This window comes from Conger conger, chromosome 16 (assembly GCF_963514075.1).
Source record: "Conger conger chromosome 16, fConCon1.1, whole genome shotgun sequence".
Taxonomy (NCBI): Eukaryota; Metazoa; Chordata; class Actinopteri; order Anguilliformes; family Congridae; genus Conger; species Conger conger.
In genome coordinates, this window is record NC_083775.1 from 8,707,386 (window position 1) to 8,724,314 (window position 16,929).

The window sequence follows — 16,929 nt, forward strand, 5'->3', positions numbered from 1 at the left end:
CACGTTTCTGCGACAAAGTATGACGAAGTGGTGTGGCTCCAAAGAGGGGTGGGTTTGATCAATTTGTCAGATTTTTTTTTACGAATTCTCATTCATTCCTATGGGCAAAAATCGGTCGGTTTTTCGCATTTCGTAAGAAAACGAGATGTCGCAGAATTGAGAAAAGTCTTTCCCATCGATTCCCATCTATTCCGGTCGTTTTGATATATCTTGCCTGGGATTTCTCAAAGCTGTGGGAGGAGTAGCATGCCGAACTTTTGAAGGAAGAAAATTAAATAAATAAAATTATGAAGTATGGCTGAAAATATTAAGGCGCAGCACACAATAAATAAACTTCAAAACGAATAAAAGAGCCTGAGCGGGGATTCCGAAACGAGACGAGAAGGCGGGGAAGCAGACACCCGCTCCCCGTTATTATTCTGTCAAACATCCGATCACTGAATTATAAAGTGAATGATATTACAGCGAGATCTATAAGCGGATGACTTTGCATTTTCATTGACAACACTTGGGCAACACTTCAAATTGCACGAAAAAAAAAAAAAACGACCGTTTTACCTCCCACGGGGGTTTGGATAAATTACCATCATTCTTGTTTATGTTCCGGGTCCGATTAACGAAGGCAGACAGTTTGGGTGAACTTTTATAGTGGGAAATAAGTAGGCTGAGAAGAAAAGTATTAAAATACATAATACAAGAATAATAATACATGCACATTTGTTTCATTGTTAAAGTTAAGACTTTGTTGATTAATGGAGTTGTACTTGGAGTTGTACTTTCCTCTAGGGTCTTCAATGCACTTGTCCCTGGTTCTGAATTGCACTTTACTGTATGTTGCTTTGGATAAGCGCTGATAAATGACTGTAAAGTAATGTATTTTAATACATTTGTCCCGCTTCGCAGCTCTGAGCAGCGAATCGCAGTACAGCAAACATGGAACAGAGTGACAAAGACCAGGCACCTTCCAATGATGTGCAGAGCGCTAGAGTCGGTGGGCCTAACCTGCCCCTGGCTGCCCTGCAGGAGCTCATCCGCGTCCTGCGCTCCCCCAGCTCCCCACAGAGGCAGCAGCAGGTGCTCGACATCCTACGCTCCAGCCCGCCGCTCATGGCCGCCTTCATCAAGCAGCGCGCCTCCATCTACAAGGGTGGGGCAGGGGCCCCCGGGGGACCCGGTGGACCTGGTGGGGTCCCAGGGCCCATGGGCGGTGGGGGCCAGCCCGTCAACGTGAATGCCGGGCCTGGTGGTCCAGGCTTGCACCTAGGCCAGCCGCAACAGGTCTCAGCCCTCCAGCAGCAGCAACAGCAGCAGCCGCAGCAGGGAGGCATGCAGTCGCAGGGCCCCACAATGGCCAGCATGACCCCGCAGTTCAGAGAGCTGTTAATGAGGCAGCAACAGCAGCAGCAACAACAGCAGCAACAACAGCAGCAACAACAACAGCAGCAACAACAACAGCAGCAACAACAGCAGCAACAACAGCAGCAGCAACAGCAGCAGCAACAACAGCAGCAACAACAGCAGCAACAACAGCAGCAACAACAGCAGCAGCAACAGCAGCAGCAACAACAGCAGCAACAACAGCAGCAACAACAGCAGCAACAACAGCAGCAGCAACAACAGCAGCAACAACAGGTGCTCAACACTCCAGCCCGCAGCTCATGGCCGCCTTCATCAAACAGCGCGCTTCCAAGTACAAGGGCGGGGCAGTTATTGGATGTTGAATTGTCGCAGTTGTGGGATGTTGGGAAATTGGGAATTGTAGTGGTTACAGGATGTCGGAAGGTGTTGAATTGTGGGAGTTACGGGATGTTGGGAAATGGGGAATTGTAGCGGCTGCAGGATGTTGGAAGGTGTTGAGTTGTGGGAGTATATTAAAAACTTTTTCCTCCACTCAGAGCCCTGCGGACTTGCGCCGCCTCACCATCCAGCGCTGCATCCAGTCCCTGGTGCACGCCTGCCAGTGCCGCAACGCCAACTGCTCCTTGCCATCCTGCCAGAAGATGAAGCGGGTGGTGCAGCACACCAAGGGCTGCAAGCGCAAGACCAACGGCGGCTGCCCCATCTGCAAGCAGCTGATCGCCCTCTGCTACTACCACGCCAAGCACTGCCAGGAGAACGAGTGCCCCGTGCCCTTCTGCCTCAACATCAAGCTCAAGCTGCGGCAGCAGCAGCTGCAGCACCGGCTGCAACAAGCGCAGATGCTGCGCAGGCGCATGGCCACCATGCAGCGGCCCGCCGTGGCGGCGGGGGGAGGGGGAGGAATGACCCCCCAGGCCCAGGCCCAGGCCCAGGCCCAGGCCCAGGCCCAGGCGCAAGCAGCCTTTCGGGCCCGCATAGAGCAGCAGCAGCTGCAGCGCCGGCTGCAACAGCATCCCAGGTCAGCCAGGCAGCGTGCATAATCGCATGCCGTCTCTCACTGCTTCCCAAAAAGCGCAAACCCCACCTTCTGGTCCTCTTGGTTGGCTCAGTCGCAGCAGGCAAGGTCAATCAAGCGCAGAGAAGCATTTGAATCCAAAAGAATTTGACCCAGGCCTGATGAGCTGTGTTTTCATATCGATGATTGTAAATCGCATACATTTATAAAAATATAGATTTGGATAGATTTGTTAAGATGTGAATGTATATTAAAGGATACTTCATTGATTACTTCATTGACTCTGACTAATTTTAATGCTGATCGGGATTGATCATTTTGTCTTTGGCTCTCTTGGAGCTTTGGTCACCCCAAGAACTACCCCACTGCTGCTAGTGCAGTCTAATGGTCAGGGTCACAGGGGGTGCTGGAGCCTATCCCAGCATGCATGCCCTGTGGAGCTGCTGGTACTATCACGGGTCTGCATTTGAACTGAGACCGTGGGCCTAATCCTTACTTTATATTATTTAACATTTGATTTAAATATTTTCTCTTATTTCCTTCCTTTTGGCAGGCGTAGTTGCATTGGGAAGTACTTCCTATATATAATATAGGTACTCATATGAAGTTAGGATTAGGCCCACGGTCTCAGATCAAATGCAGACCCCTGATAGTGCACTATAGACCTCAACTCTATAGCAACTTGCTATATATGGGGCAGCCTGTAGCGTAGTGGTTAAGGTAAAGGACTGGGACATGCAAGGTCAGGGGTTCGAATCCCAGTGTAGCCACAATAAGATCCACATACAGTGTTTGGTGTTTTAGAAAGCTAATGCTGTGGGGAAAGGGTTGGGTGTCATTGGTGGTGTGACGCACTGGGTGCTGAATAAATGCTATTTAAAAATAAACCAGTAAATAAACCAGTTAATGCAAGTTGCCTGTGAGACAGCAGCCAGCTGTGCTATAGAGGTTAACCTGGTTTCTTAAGATGTACAGATATATATATATAGAGGGAAACGGGGAGTGATTTGAGGAGACTAGGTATAAATACGACCTCCTGTACTCCTGTTGCGTATAGCATTACATTACATTAATGGCATTTGGCAGACGCTCTCATCCAGAGCAACGTACAGTTGATTAGACTAAGCAGGAGACAATCCTCCCATGGAGCAATGCAGGGTTAAGGGCCTTGCTCAAGGGCCTCTTGTCTAACCCCCCCCCAAAAAAGGAAAAATTGCACTTATTATGACTATATGTTTAAAACAGGACTTCCTATGTATTTTCCTAGTTATGGATGTGATGCCCTGACTTGTGGAAGAACCTATGCACTTGTAAGTCGCTTTGGATTAAAAGCGTCTGCCAAATGACTAAAATGTAAATGTAAGGGCCCAACGGCTGTGCGGATCTTATTGTGGCTACACCAGGGATCGAACCACTGACCTTACAGGTCCCAGTCATGTATCTTAACCACTACACTACAGACCGCCCTATAGCCACTCACATTACACAGTTCCGCATTGGCATTGTATTTCTACATTGAACATTCTGTTAAATACCCCTGGTATAGATCCTTTTGTTTAACTGTGAGAAGGAGGAGGGGTTCAAAGAATATTTTCTTGAGTCAGATAAACAAGCAAACATTGAATGAATCCTGTTCCTGTAGCGCATGGTAAGACTACACGCCTTCCTTCACCTCTCAGGTACTTCCATTTTTTGGTGTATTTGGGGGGGGGGGGGGGGGGGGGGGTTCCTACACAGTACAGGCTGAAATCTGAACCCAGTTGAGTATTTATGCGATATGCCGTACTGGGGTCCTGGCCGTCAAAGAAATAACCATAACAACCATATCATTTAGAAAAGAACCAGTTGGCACCCAGTAGAATAAAGTAATACAAGACACAAAGAACATGTAGGCATGAATGCTTCATTTTGAAAAACATTGAGCAATAGTCAAGCAAAGACCATGTAATTCAGAGCAGCAAATCATCCCACAGTTCATTCTGTTGCAAACATGTTTCATGAGATGAGCATAATCTAATCAATTTCAGGTAGCATTACAGTTTTGATTCGCTTGTCTTAATGAAAGAATACATTTTTAAAAATAATTATGGTTCCAACCTATGTAAATTCACAGATTAGTTTGAAAGAACAATTGCTGTGGCTAAGAATATTGCCTATAGTAACATGAACATAGAAAGGTGTTTTTTTCATCTGCGATTGACAAAACAAATCAAATATTATGTATTCTTTAAAAAGGCAGTACGTTTAATATTCCATAACCCCAAACACAAGCCTGTTCCCTCACTATATATTTTCACTATCCCACAACTCCCCAACCTACCTTGACCTACCTTGACATTCTACCACCCAAATACAGTTGAAATACAGGATAGATAGATTGATCATTCAAATAATTCCACATCATGGCAACCACTGAGTAGTGAATCAATTTCCCTCGATGGATTTGCGTTTGTAATTCATCTATAATCAATGATTGCACATATATGCGGTAAAAAATATTATCCCAATATATATTTCCCGGAGGCTGCAGTGAAAGAAGGGAAGGCTTCAAGACTGTCAGTGTGTTATGTGGCATGCACGATTTATGAAGTTGCTGCCACTCTCAAAATGGCGCCGAGATACATGTATACGTCTTTGGTTTTACCTGCCCTCAACTATACAAGGGCTCCAGTTTGTTGCACATTGCTTTTCTCATCCATTACAGCTCACTCATATCGAACTGGTCTATACATCAAATATTGTATATCTTAGCCAATTGCTGGCCAGTTCACGATTGTGTGAAGAGAAAAGAAGCTGTATTTCAGACAATAGGTATGAATTCCCGCTTTATTTTAAACTCGCAATGGACTGAGATGTTGCACGATATGACTCGTTTCATCAACCACAAACCTATTTTGTTTACAGAAATTATTTCTTTTCAACTTAATAATGCACATGCGATTCGTTAAGGTAGAGTTCCTTACAACAAATCAGGCATGTTCCAGACTACCTTTGTAACATTGAAACCGGATGGAACTGGTTTGCTACCAAATACAAATTGTTCTGCCTCAGCTACTATGGATTGCACTTGATGTGTTTTTCAAATCTTTAAATCCATTTTAGGGGTAGATTAAAAAATATCTAAAAAATTCAAAGTTGTAAGTCAATGTTATTAAACTCAATTGCTTTCAATCACCAGTTGTGATCTTGCACCTTAAAGGGTTAAATATGTAATAAACTTTGTTGTTAGGTGTTTTAAGGATAGCGTAATGCTGCCACCACCTTTGGTATACCGGTCTGGTCCGGTGTCAGGGGAATGAGAATGTTCACAGACTGTTACGGTACAAAAGAAACAAGTTTTATTTAGGTACCATTCATTAAAACATCACCCAGCAATATGTCCCCAAAAAGGTCAGCCCTCAGTACTTAGATGGCCCCCCCACTTCCCTAATAGATACGGCACTGCAACTCAAGTTAATTAGAAAGCTTGGCAAACACACTGCCAGAAGCACTGCACAGTACAAAGCACCGCAACCCACTGCACACTAAGAAAACGGTATGGAAAATGCACAGCACTCTAATAAGGACCACTACAAACTACAGGTCAGTCAAACCACACAGTATGAAAAAATACACAGCACACTAGAAAAGGGCCACTAGAGCTAGGCCGGTGAACACCCACTTTCACCCATAGAAGGGTGCAGAGGACCCCTCTAGTTACTAATGTTGCCTCCGGGGGCTCTTGGCAAGGTGAAGAGCATTGGGTTAAAATACTGTAAATATCTAGAGATAAATGATATAGACTTAAGACGAAAAACACTGACAAGACAAGACTGAACACAGCACACTCGCTGCTGTAGCAAGCAAGCAGACGCGACGGTCAGGTGGTTTACTTGTAGAGGCGCAAGAAGGCGTGCTGAGCTTCTCCGCCGGAGCACAGGCTTCGAGGTCTGGGCAGTGGGAACCGCAGGTAATTTCACTAAAATTCGCCTTTATGTGTTCCACTTTACTTGACCAGATATTTTTATGAAAATTCTGGCACGTTCCTATTACTGCAAGTTCTGTTTAGCTAATGGGGCGGGGTTGTTCTAAAGTGCGACAATATTGTCGCTTTTCCGATAAAAACGTATCTAGCCTACTGTGTAAACATAAAAAATATCCCGATCGCACCAGTGTAACAAGTTGTTTGGCTCAATTGAGTTTTATCAGTGTTAATTTTGTGAAAGTCTCAGTTATTGTGAAAGAGAAACTGAAACGTAAAGTTAAAGCAGCTCTGCTTCCGCAATATGACAGGCTATAGCCTACGCGAGTGAAACGGCAAATAATCATAAATAAATAAACTTCAAAACGAATAAAAGAGACTGAGCGGGGATTCCGAAACGAGACGAGAAGGCGGGGAAGCAGACACCCGCCCCCGTTATTATTCTGTCAAACATCCAATCACTGAATAATAAAGTGAATGAGATTACAGCGAGATCTATAAACGGATGACTTTGCATTTTCATTGACAACACTTGGGCAACACTATTCAAATTGCACGAAAAAAAAAAAAACGACCGTTTTACCTCCCACGGGGGTTTGGATAAATTACCATCATTCTTGTTTATGTTCCGGGGCCGATTAACAAAGGCAGACAGTTTGGGTGAACTTCTATAGTTGGAAATAAGTATGCTTAGAAGAAAAGTATTAAAATACATTTAAATGACTGAATAATAAAACATGCACATTTGTGTCATTGTTAAAGTTAAGACTTGGTTGATTAATGGTATCTCTAGGACTTGGAGTTGTACTTTCCTCTAGGGTCTTCATTTTACATTTACATTTTAGTCATTTGGCAGACGCTTTTAATCCAAAGCGACTTACAAGTGCATAGGTTCTACCACAAGTCAAAGCATCACATCCAGAACTAGGAAAATACACCTGGACTGCTGTTCTAAACATGTAGTCGTCATCATAAGTGCAATTTTTTTATTTTTTATTTTTATTTTTTTTTGGGGGGGGGGGTTAGACAGGGATAGGGGTATCAGAAGGGGGGGGCGGGGTAAATCAGGAGGGAGGACTAAGGTAGAGTTTGAAGAGGTGTGTTTTGAGTCTGCGTCGAAATAGGGGGAGGGATTCTGCTGTCCTGACAGTGGTAGGCAAGTCATTCCACCACTGAGGAACCAGAACGGAAAACAGGCGTGAACGTGCAGCTCGACCGCCAGGTGCCCGTAGAGAGGGAACCGTAAGGCGACCAGAGCTGGCAGACTGGAGTGGTCTAGCTGGGGAGTAGGGAGTGATCAGGGATTGTATGTAATGTGGGGCAGTCCCCTTAGCAGCCTGAAATGCCAACACTAGGGCCTTGAATCGGATGCGTGCGGCAATAGGAAGCCAGTGGAGGCCAATGAGAAGCACTTGTCCCTGGTTCTGAATTGCACTTTACTGTATGTCGCTTTGGATAAGCGCTGATAAACGACTGTAAAGTAATGTATTTTAATACATTTGTCCCGCTTCACAGCTCTGAGCAGCGAATCGCAGTACAGCAAACATGGAACAGAGTGACAAAGACCAGGCACCTTCCAATGATGCGCAGAGCGCTAGAGTCGGTGGGCCTAACCTGCCCCAGGCTGCCCTGCAGGAGTTCATCCGCGTCCTGCACTCCCCCAGCTCCCCACAGCAGCAGCAGCAACAACAGCAGCAACAACAGCAGCACCAGCAGCAACCACAGCAGCAACAACAGGTGCCCAACATCCTGCACTCCAGCCCGCAGCTCATGGCTGCCTTCATCAAACAGCGCGCTGTTTGATTACAAGGGCGGGGCAGTTATGGGATGTTGAATTGTGGGAGTTACGGGATGTTGGGAAATGGGGAATTTTAGCGGTTGCAGTATGTTGGAAGGTGTTGAATTGTGGGAGCAGAACTTGAATATATTGAAAACTTTTTCCTCCACTCAGAGCCCTGCGGACTCGCGCCGCCTCACCATCCAGCGCTGCATCCAGTCCCTGGTGCACGCCTGCCAGTGCCGCAACGCCAACTGCTCCTTGCCATCCTGCCAGAAGATGAAGCGGGTGCTGCAGCACTCCAAGGGCTGCAAGTGCAAGACCAAGACCAACGGCGACTGCCCCATCTGCAAGCAGCTGATCGCCCTCTGCCTCTACCACGCCAAGCACTGCCAGGAGAACAAGTGCCCCGTGCCCTTCTGCCTCAACATCAAGCACAAGCTGCGGCAGCAGCAGCTGCAGCACCGGCTGCAACAAGCGCAGATGATGCGCCGGCGCATGGCCCGCATGCAGCATCCCAGGTCAGCCAGGCAGCGTGCATAATCGCATGCCGTCTCTCACTGCTTCCCAAAAAGCGCAAACCCCACCTTCTGGTCCTCTTGGTTGGCTCAGTCGCAGCAGGCAAGATCAATCAAGCGCAGAGAAGCATTTGAATCCAAAAGAATTTGACCCAGGCCTGATGAGCTGTGTTTTCATATCAATGATTGTAAATCGCATACATTTACAAAAAAATTGATTTGGATAGGTTTGTTAAGATGTGAATGTATATTAAAGGATACTTCATTGATTACTTCATTGACTCTGACTAATTTTAATGCTGATCGGGATTGATCATTTTGTCTTTGGCTCTCTTGGAGCTTTGGTCACCCCAAGAACTACCCCACTGCTGCTAGTGCAGTCTAATGGTCAGGGTCACAGGGGGTGCTGGAGCCTATCCCAGCATGCATGCCCTGTGGAGCTGCTGGTACTATCACGGGTCTGCATTTGAACTGAGACCGTGGGCCTAATCCTTACTTTATATTATTTAACATTTGATTTAAATATTTTCTCTTATTTCCTTCCTTTTGGCAGGCGTAGTGGCATTGGGAAGTACTTCCTATATATAATATAGGTACTCATATGAAGTTAGGATTAGGCCCACGGTCTCAGATCAAATGCAGACCCATGATAGTGCACTATAGACCTCAACTCTATAGCAACTTGCTATATACGGGGCAGCCTGTAGCCTAGTGGTTAAAGTAAAGGACTGGGACATGCAAGGTCAGGGGTTCGAATCCCAGTGTAGCCACAATAAGATCCACATACAGTGTTTGGTGTTTTAGAAAGCTAATGTTGTGGGGAAAGAGTTGGGTGTGGCACACTGGGTGCTGAATAAATACAATTTAAAAATAAACCACAGTTAATGCAAGTTGCCTGTGAGACAGCAGCCAGCTGTGCTACAGAGGTTAACCTGGTTTCTTAAGATGTACAGATATATATATATATAGATATATATATATTACAGATATATATATCGAGTGGTATATAGAGGGAAACGGGGAGTGATTCGAGGAGACTAGGTATAAATACGACCTCCTGTACTCCTGTTGTGTATAGCAATACATGACATTAATGGCATTTGGCAGACGCTCTTATCCAGAGCAACGTACAGTTGATTAGACTAAGCAGGAGACAATCCTCCCCTGGAGCAATGCAGGGTTAAGGGCCTTGCTCAAGGGCCTCTTGTCTAACCCCCCCCCAAAAAAAAAAGAAAAGAAAATTGCACTTATGATGACTATATGTTTAAAACCGCACTTCCTATGTATTTTCCTAGTTATGGATGTGATGCTTTCACTTGTGGAAGAACCTATGCACTTGTAAATCGCTTTGGATTAAAAGCGTCTGCCAAATGACTAAAATGTAAATGTAAATGTTTGTTTAATTGTGAGAACAGAGGAGGGGTTAAAATAATATTCTTTTGAGTCAGATAAACAAGCAAACATTGAATGAATCCTGTTCCTGTAGCGCCTGGTAAGACTACACGCCTTCCTTCACCTCTCAGGTTTTGGTGTATTTGGGGGGGGGGGGGGGGTTCCTACACAGTACAGGTATTTATGCGATATGCCATACTGGGGTCCTGGCCTTCAAAGAAATAACCATAACAACCATATAATTTAGAAAAGAACCAGTTGGCACCCAGTAGAATAAAGTAATACAAGACACGAAGAACATGTAGGCATGAATGCTTCATTTCAAATGAAAACATTTCGAGCAATAGTCAAGCCACGTCATGCAATTCAGAGCAGCAAATCATCCCACAGTTCATTCTGTTGCAAACATGTTTCATGAGATGAGCATAATCTAATCAATTTCAGGTAGCATTACAGTTTTGATTAGCTTGTTTTAACAATGAAAGAATACATAAAAAAAAAAAATTATGGTTCCAACCTATGTAAATTCACAGATTAGTTTGAAAGAACAATTGCTGTGGCTAAGAATATTGCCTATAGTAACATGAACATAGAAAGGTATGTTTTCTTTCATCTGCTATTATGACAAAACAAATCAAATATTATGTATTCTTTAAAAAGGCAGTATGTTTAATATTCCATAACCCCAAACACAAGCCTGTTCCCTCACTATATATTTTCACTATCCCACAACTCCCCAACCTACCTTGACATTCTACCACCCAAATACAGTTAAAATACAGGATAGATCATTCCGCTATGTTATTCATATGTAGTCCTTTTGCCAGTAATTGACTGTTTTATCTTGATCATTCAAATAATTCCACATGTTGGCAACCACTGATCCTTGCTGAAGGTAGGGATTTACAACTGTGGTCCAGGAGAGTCCTGGGGTCTGCTGGGTTACACACTCAGCACTTAATTGACCAAATGTCCAACTAATTGTTAATTGTCAATTAGTTATTACAGTGAGTGATTACACCGTTAAAAATGAGCCTGACCTGGTTTCTTTGGCCTTAACTGGGGTGTTGTTTTCAAGGTGAAAACAAAAAACTAGCACACCCTGGACCATTGCAATCCAATTAGATTTAAGTTTTATTTGTTTAGAGCATTTTTACAAATCATAAAGAAGCCATACAGCACAGGTGTCAAACTCCAATCCCGAAGGGGCCGCAGTGTCTGCTGGTATTTATGGTTTCCTTTCAATCAGCAGCCAATTAAGGCCTTGGGAACAAGGTATCTGGACTCTTTAGCCAATTAAAGGAGTTGAAATGTATCTCCCTTGCTGAAACGCACCAAAAACCAGCAGACGCTTGCGGCCCTCCGGGATGGGAGTTTGCAAACCCCTGCCTTACAGAGCAGCGGAAAGGCAAACGCCAGATCCGAAGCCACTCCGAAACACCAATGCCGAGAGCCTCTGAAGGAGGCGACCCCCCCGTCCTCAGGCCACACCCCCCCCCAGTCAGGCCTCCTCCCCTTTGGCCTCGGAGATCATGTGGCTGGGCGGGGCGCGCCCGTACCAGTCCGACCAGGACCCGTCGTACACCGTCACCCCCGGGTAGCCGCACAGGTGGGCGGCCAGCGCCACGTGGCAGGCGGTCACGCCCGAGCCGCAGGTCGCACACAGCGGGCGCTTCAGGTCCACCCCCGCCGCCTCAAACATGGCCGCCAGGTCCCGGGTGGGCAGCTCCGCTCCGGAGGGGGCCAGGAACGAATAGAAGGGCATGTTGACGGACCCGGGGATGTGTCCGGGTTCCACATCTGTCGGACAGAGTTTTTACGTAAAAATCACGGACGGGCCGAAAACACACTTAACCCTTTCGGTCCCAGGACCGGTGTGAAGAGTTGGCTCCACCCAAATCCAAGGAAAGTTCAGGAAATTGAGTCCGGTTTTAATAGCAGCTCAAAACAATGGCATAGCACCAATTACACTTGAGTGCCGTTTGGCACTCTTGGGACTGAAAGGGTTAAAACATTACATTACATTAATGGCACTTGGCAGATGCTCTTATCCAGAGTGATGTACAACAAAGGTTGCTCTAAATCAAATATTGTTCAGTATCTCAGTGTACCACAATGAGGATTTTGTTCAGCTCTTGTGCCCTACATAGGCAGGCACCAATACATGTGATTGGCCACCCCTGTGCCCCCCACCATCCAGATTGGTTTTGATTGATAGTGCTCTGAGCCAATGAAAATGACTGTTGTTGCAAAACTATTTCCCAAAAATCTTTGAAAACGCCCTTGATGTCCTAACAGAATTACAGATTAAATTAGGAGAGAAAGAAATCACAAGTTCTTGCATGGGTCCTGCATGACTTGTGGCCTGGTGAGGACGCATCTCCGGAACACTACGGCGCTGTCTGTCTCAGTGCACGTAAAGTAAAAAAAATGCGATTTTTAGGGCTTGTTGCGAAATATATCGCGAAGACGCAAACGCAATAACGCACGTGCACAAAAGACAGTTAGAGTTGCTGATTTTACATGCGCGTGGACCATCACAGTGGTCTTCCAACACTGCCCGACAAACAGTACACGAACTCACTGTTTCAGTTCAGCTGTGTTCCCATGACAACACCAGTGTAATATTCAATAACTTAATTAACAAATTAGATCAATGTGAGGAGTCACTAGACAAGGGCATTACATTCAGCAGCATGTTTTTCTGCAGCAGGGGTCAATTTGGGTCTCTTTCAGTAAGACTTTAGACACGGAGTGTCAACCAAGTCCACCAGGTTTTAAAACAACAGAATAAGAGCAGAGCTAATGGGTTTAGTCAAGGCAGTTATTGGGAAAAATAACTCTAGGACAGGGGTGCACAACTCCAGTCCCTGGAGAGCCGATCTGCGTGCAGGTTCTCGTTCCAACCGATCACATTCGTTTTAGTGTTCTGACAATTGTACGATGCTGGGTCACTCTTGTACTTAACCACAATAAAAATCTTTAGGATACACTTGAGGTCTGTGGCTATAGTCGGTGCTCATATACATGTCAGAGCAAGCTATATGAAAAAGGCAATTAAGTAATTAAGAGCAGGAGTTGGCATAACATCCTGAAACAGATCGGCACTTGTTGGGCACCTGTGCTCTGAGGAACCCCTTTGAGAAAGATGCAAATCTAATCTGGAGGCTCACACAGGCCACAGGCCACTGCAAATCTCAGCACTGGTTTTCATATAATTTACATGCAGAGGAATGAATACTCTAAGATACAACTTTACACGGCATGTTCAATGTGGATCTATAGGTCAGTGAGGAAACGGTGGAAATGCTTGTACCCATTATCGCTGGGATTCAGTTATTAAAACTGAACGTAGCAATATAGTTCGCCACCACTTGCGAAGGAAAATAGAACGCGGGCTATTCCAAATATGTGTACGCATCTTTATATCTAGTAGTAGGCTACGCCAGATAACAGAATTAGTGTCGAAACATGTTATATTTGAAAACAAGACAGCTATAGCTACTTAGACCTACTATCTCTTGGTTCTGGTTCGATTCCTCGGAACCGCCCCGAAGATCTGGCGTCTACGAGCTGAAACTGCTTGCTGCCAATATTTTCCAGAACATCCTCGTATGACTTCACCCAGGATCGGTTGAGGGAGGCTTGGAATTCGGTTGGCTCCGGTGTAGAATATTCTGCAGTGACGGGGTGACCTTCCTGCACCCACTTCTTCAGTCCGCCGTCGAGCACGGATACCAAATTGTGGCCAAAAACCCTAAACATCCACCACACGCGGGGTGCAGAGAATGACCCAAAATCGCTGGTGTCGTAAACGACGACGTGTGTCTGGTTCCCTATTCCCAAATTACCCACATAATCTGCAAACTCGCGTTCATTTGGAAGCATGTGATCAAGCGATGACGTTTTATCGCAACACTGGTCTATGTCAAAAAAGGACGCGCCTGAGATGTGTCGCTCATTAAATTCATTTATAACGTTGCGATTTAATTTCGGCAAATACCAAGAGGCGTCGAGTATCCGAAGACTAGGTCCGATTTTATTAGCCTTGATTGCTTCTCCCAACCACTTTGCAGCGACGATGGCAGCCATGCCTGAACAAGACAAAAAGTTAGTTATTGTATAACTAGCCTACGCAGCCAACTTACAAAACGCGTATACACTATCCAACTATGCTAGTTGCAACTCCCCACCACCGGTCACCGTATGGAAAGTTTTGCTATTGCTGTGGCTACCGTATATTTTCCCTTAATAATATGCACAGGGGTACACACATTCGACTGGATTTCCTTGTCCTCTTCTGCTACGACATAAAACGGCGACTGTCAATAATATCCTAAGAAATGAGTCGCCACTGAATTATGGTGTAGCCTAGCAACTGGCGAGGGACATCGGTTATTTATAGATTGCCAGATGGGTTTATTTTCTCTTGAAAAAGTAATTAAGACACAATGTATAGGAATCTTTTGCTTTGTGGAAATTTATATTGAGTCTGATTGCCTATAGTTTATGCTTTTCCAATATTGTTGCGCTCACAGAGAAACAATATATTGACTATTAACGCCATTTCAGTTAAACAGTCCAAGGTTTAGTACAGGTTTTTACAATTCTTTCTGTTCTTAACGTTATAATATTCAAGTTCATGGTGACTACAGCTCGTGAAAATGGATTTCAAACAAGTAGCTTACAGTACTAGCTATCGTTCGAGCATCGAAGCTAACGAGCATCGAGCCTAATAAGAAATGCAATGTATAATTAATATAGGCTATGCTAGTTTTATCTTTAAACTTGATATAATTTCACGTGGATCAAATATGTGCAAATCAAGTTTTGAAGATCGAAATTTTTTAAGCATATGAACATAGCTGCCAACTCTCACGCTTTCGACGTGAGACACGCATTTGCATGTGCGTGTGAAAACAGGCAAATGCGTGTGTCTCACGCCGAAAGCGTGAGAGTTGGCAGCTATGTATGAATGAGGATAAGCGGTGTATGCCGCCTCTCACACTGGAACACACTGGCCTGACCTGAATGTGCATTGCCTTACAAATGAACCTGCTTGCAAAATACAAATTATAATATCAGTTTATTGTAGCCTACTTCAGTTTTTAAAGCTCACTGCCTGTTGCATCTGTGTTAGTATGTAATGTTAGTGCTGTGTCAGAAATGTGTAATGTCTGAGAGAGAGTGAACAGGGAGTTATCTGTGTAAAGTAGGCTATGAACAAGGCGGTGTTCTTACACCAGACAACAACAGTGAAGCGTGTGTAGCTCTCTCCGTTTTCTAATGGTCCTCCAGAGGTTGTTTTCAAAGCAGGGTGGAATCACATGGGTTGGAATTGCATAGCCTTCAGAGTCACGGGAAGCAAGTTACTCACTTATTGGCTGGCATTTGTGGGTCCAATGTCTGGGTGATGTTAATTGGAAGAAAATGACAAACCAGATCTAAGCTTTTACTGATTTCTTTGTTTATCTCCCCAACGTTTCAGAAAAGTAATTATCTTATTTATCAAATTCCCTGACCTGAACCGAACCTTGTGGCTTGTCCGGTTTCTGAAATGTAAGCAGCGCTGTCTTAGAAACATTGTGTCAGTCGCATTATTGCTCCTCCTAGGGATGGGCCCCTTAAAATTGTCGACCAAAGCACTTTCTTAAACTATAAAACTATGGATAACAGTCGAAGCAATTAAAGTAATTGTGGGTCAATACATGCACTCTACATTACATTACATTATTGGCATTTTGGCAGATGCTCTTATCCAGAACGACGTACAGTTGATTAGACTAAGCAGGAGACAATCCTCCCCTTGAGCAATGCAGGGTTAAGGGCCTTGCTCAAGGGCCCAACGACTGTGCAGATCTCATTGTGGCTACACCGCAATGAATGATTTGATGATTCAATGATTAGAACCACAACTATATTTAATACTTTGCCCGACCCATTAAAAAACGTTCCAAGGTCCATTTATGCATACTTTTTCATTCTCCCACAGAAGATGCAGTGCAAGATTTTTCAACATAAACTGACCTGGAATGCACAGAAACAGGTCTCTGATTTGATTTATGCACAACATGGGACACACATTTTTTTCTGATTCTAACTCTGAGCATGTTTTTTCAGTTCTTGACTACAGGATATTTCAGTTCTTGGTGTGTGCGTACAAACAACTGCTAAAACTGCAGTTCAGCTTCTAATTACACTCAATTTAATTAGAAAAGTTCATTTGTGGCCAGAACACGGTCATGTATTCAACATTGTCGACACCAAGGAATTACTCTACATTTAGATATGAAGATATTTTATTTATTATAATTTTACAAAGTAGGCATACATGGTATATATCTTCTGCCTGACAATATGAGCTATTTTCTTTTTACTTTTATTTCAATACCCACACATTTTTATTTCAGCACAGAAATATAATTACTGAGCTTTATTCAAGCAATTTAATTAAAAAATCTCATGTCACATACTTATCTCTTCTATACATATATTTGTTTCCTGCAGATATGCATAAGTACAGATCATGAGTAAAAAATGAAATCACAACAGAGGAAATCATAACAGTGTGAAGCGTGTTTGTCGATCCATAATGGCGCGGGCAGAATCCACTCTCTATATCTCTTTCGTTCCATGACATACAGTATTTAAATACTATAACTAACCTGCAGTTACGGCAGATATTTTCTACTCAGTTCCACAACTACTGATCCATCATAGTAGCTAGTACAATCTCCAACAATAGGCAATGGTTCAGTAAACTGTTTTTAACCCTTACAGTCCCAAGAGTGCTCAAGCGTAACTCAACCAAAGCTAAAAGCCCTTGGGATTTTGGTGGAGCCACTTCATATTGGGATTGGGACTGAAGTTACAAAGTTTATAAGTTTATAAGAATTACAATTCTTAA

General features: G+C 44.3%; 4 protein-coding genes across 4 annotated transcripts in view; 2 read left to right on the top strand and 2 right to left on the bottom strand.

The window, feature by feature from the left end:
* The window catches only part of LOC133114291 (large ribosomal subunit protein uL3), a 294,631-nt gene that overhangs the window by 145,322 nt on the left and 132,380 nt on the right, over positions 1–16,929 (bottom strand). The gene's annotated exons all lie outside the window — the stretch shown is intronic.
* On the top strand, positions 1,307–2,649 carry LOC133115105 (histone acetyltransferase p300-like). Its single transcript, XM_061224839.1, has 2 exons — positions 1,307–1,632; positions 1,896–2,649. The coding sequence occupies exons 1-2, from the start codon at positions 1,327–1,329 to the stop codon at positions 2,397–2,399; spliced, it is 810 nt and encodes a 269-aa protein (XP_061080823.1). The 5' UTR covers positions 1,307–1,326; the 3' UTR covers positions 2,400–2,649.
* On the top strand, positions 6,246–8,905 carry LOC133115361 (histone acetyltransferase p300-like). The gene is made up of 3 exons (XM_061225233.1): positions 6,246–6,323; positions 7,851–8,072; positions 8,287–8,905. Exons 2-3 carry the CDS (start codon positions 7,881–7,883, stop codon positions 8,653–8,655), a joined length of 561 nt encoding a protein of 186 aa, XP_061081217.1. The 5' UTR covers positions 6,246–6,323; positions 7,851–7,880; the 3' UTR covers positions 8,656–8,905.
* On the bottom strand, positions 10,323–14,336 carry LOC133114697 (3-mercaptopyruvate sulfurtransferase-like). Its single transcript, XM_061224270.1, has 2 exons — positions 13,538–14,336; positions 10,323–11,822 (listed from the first exon to the last, which is right to left on the bottom strand). The coding sequence occupies exons 1-2, from the start codon at positions 14,112–14,114 to the stop codon at positions 11,524–11,526; spliced, it is 876 nt and encodes a 291-aa protein (XP_061080254.1). The 5' UTR covers positions 14,115–14,336; the 3' UTR covers positions 10,323–11,523.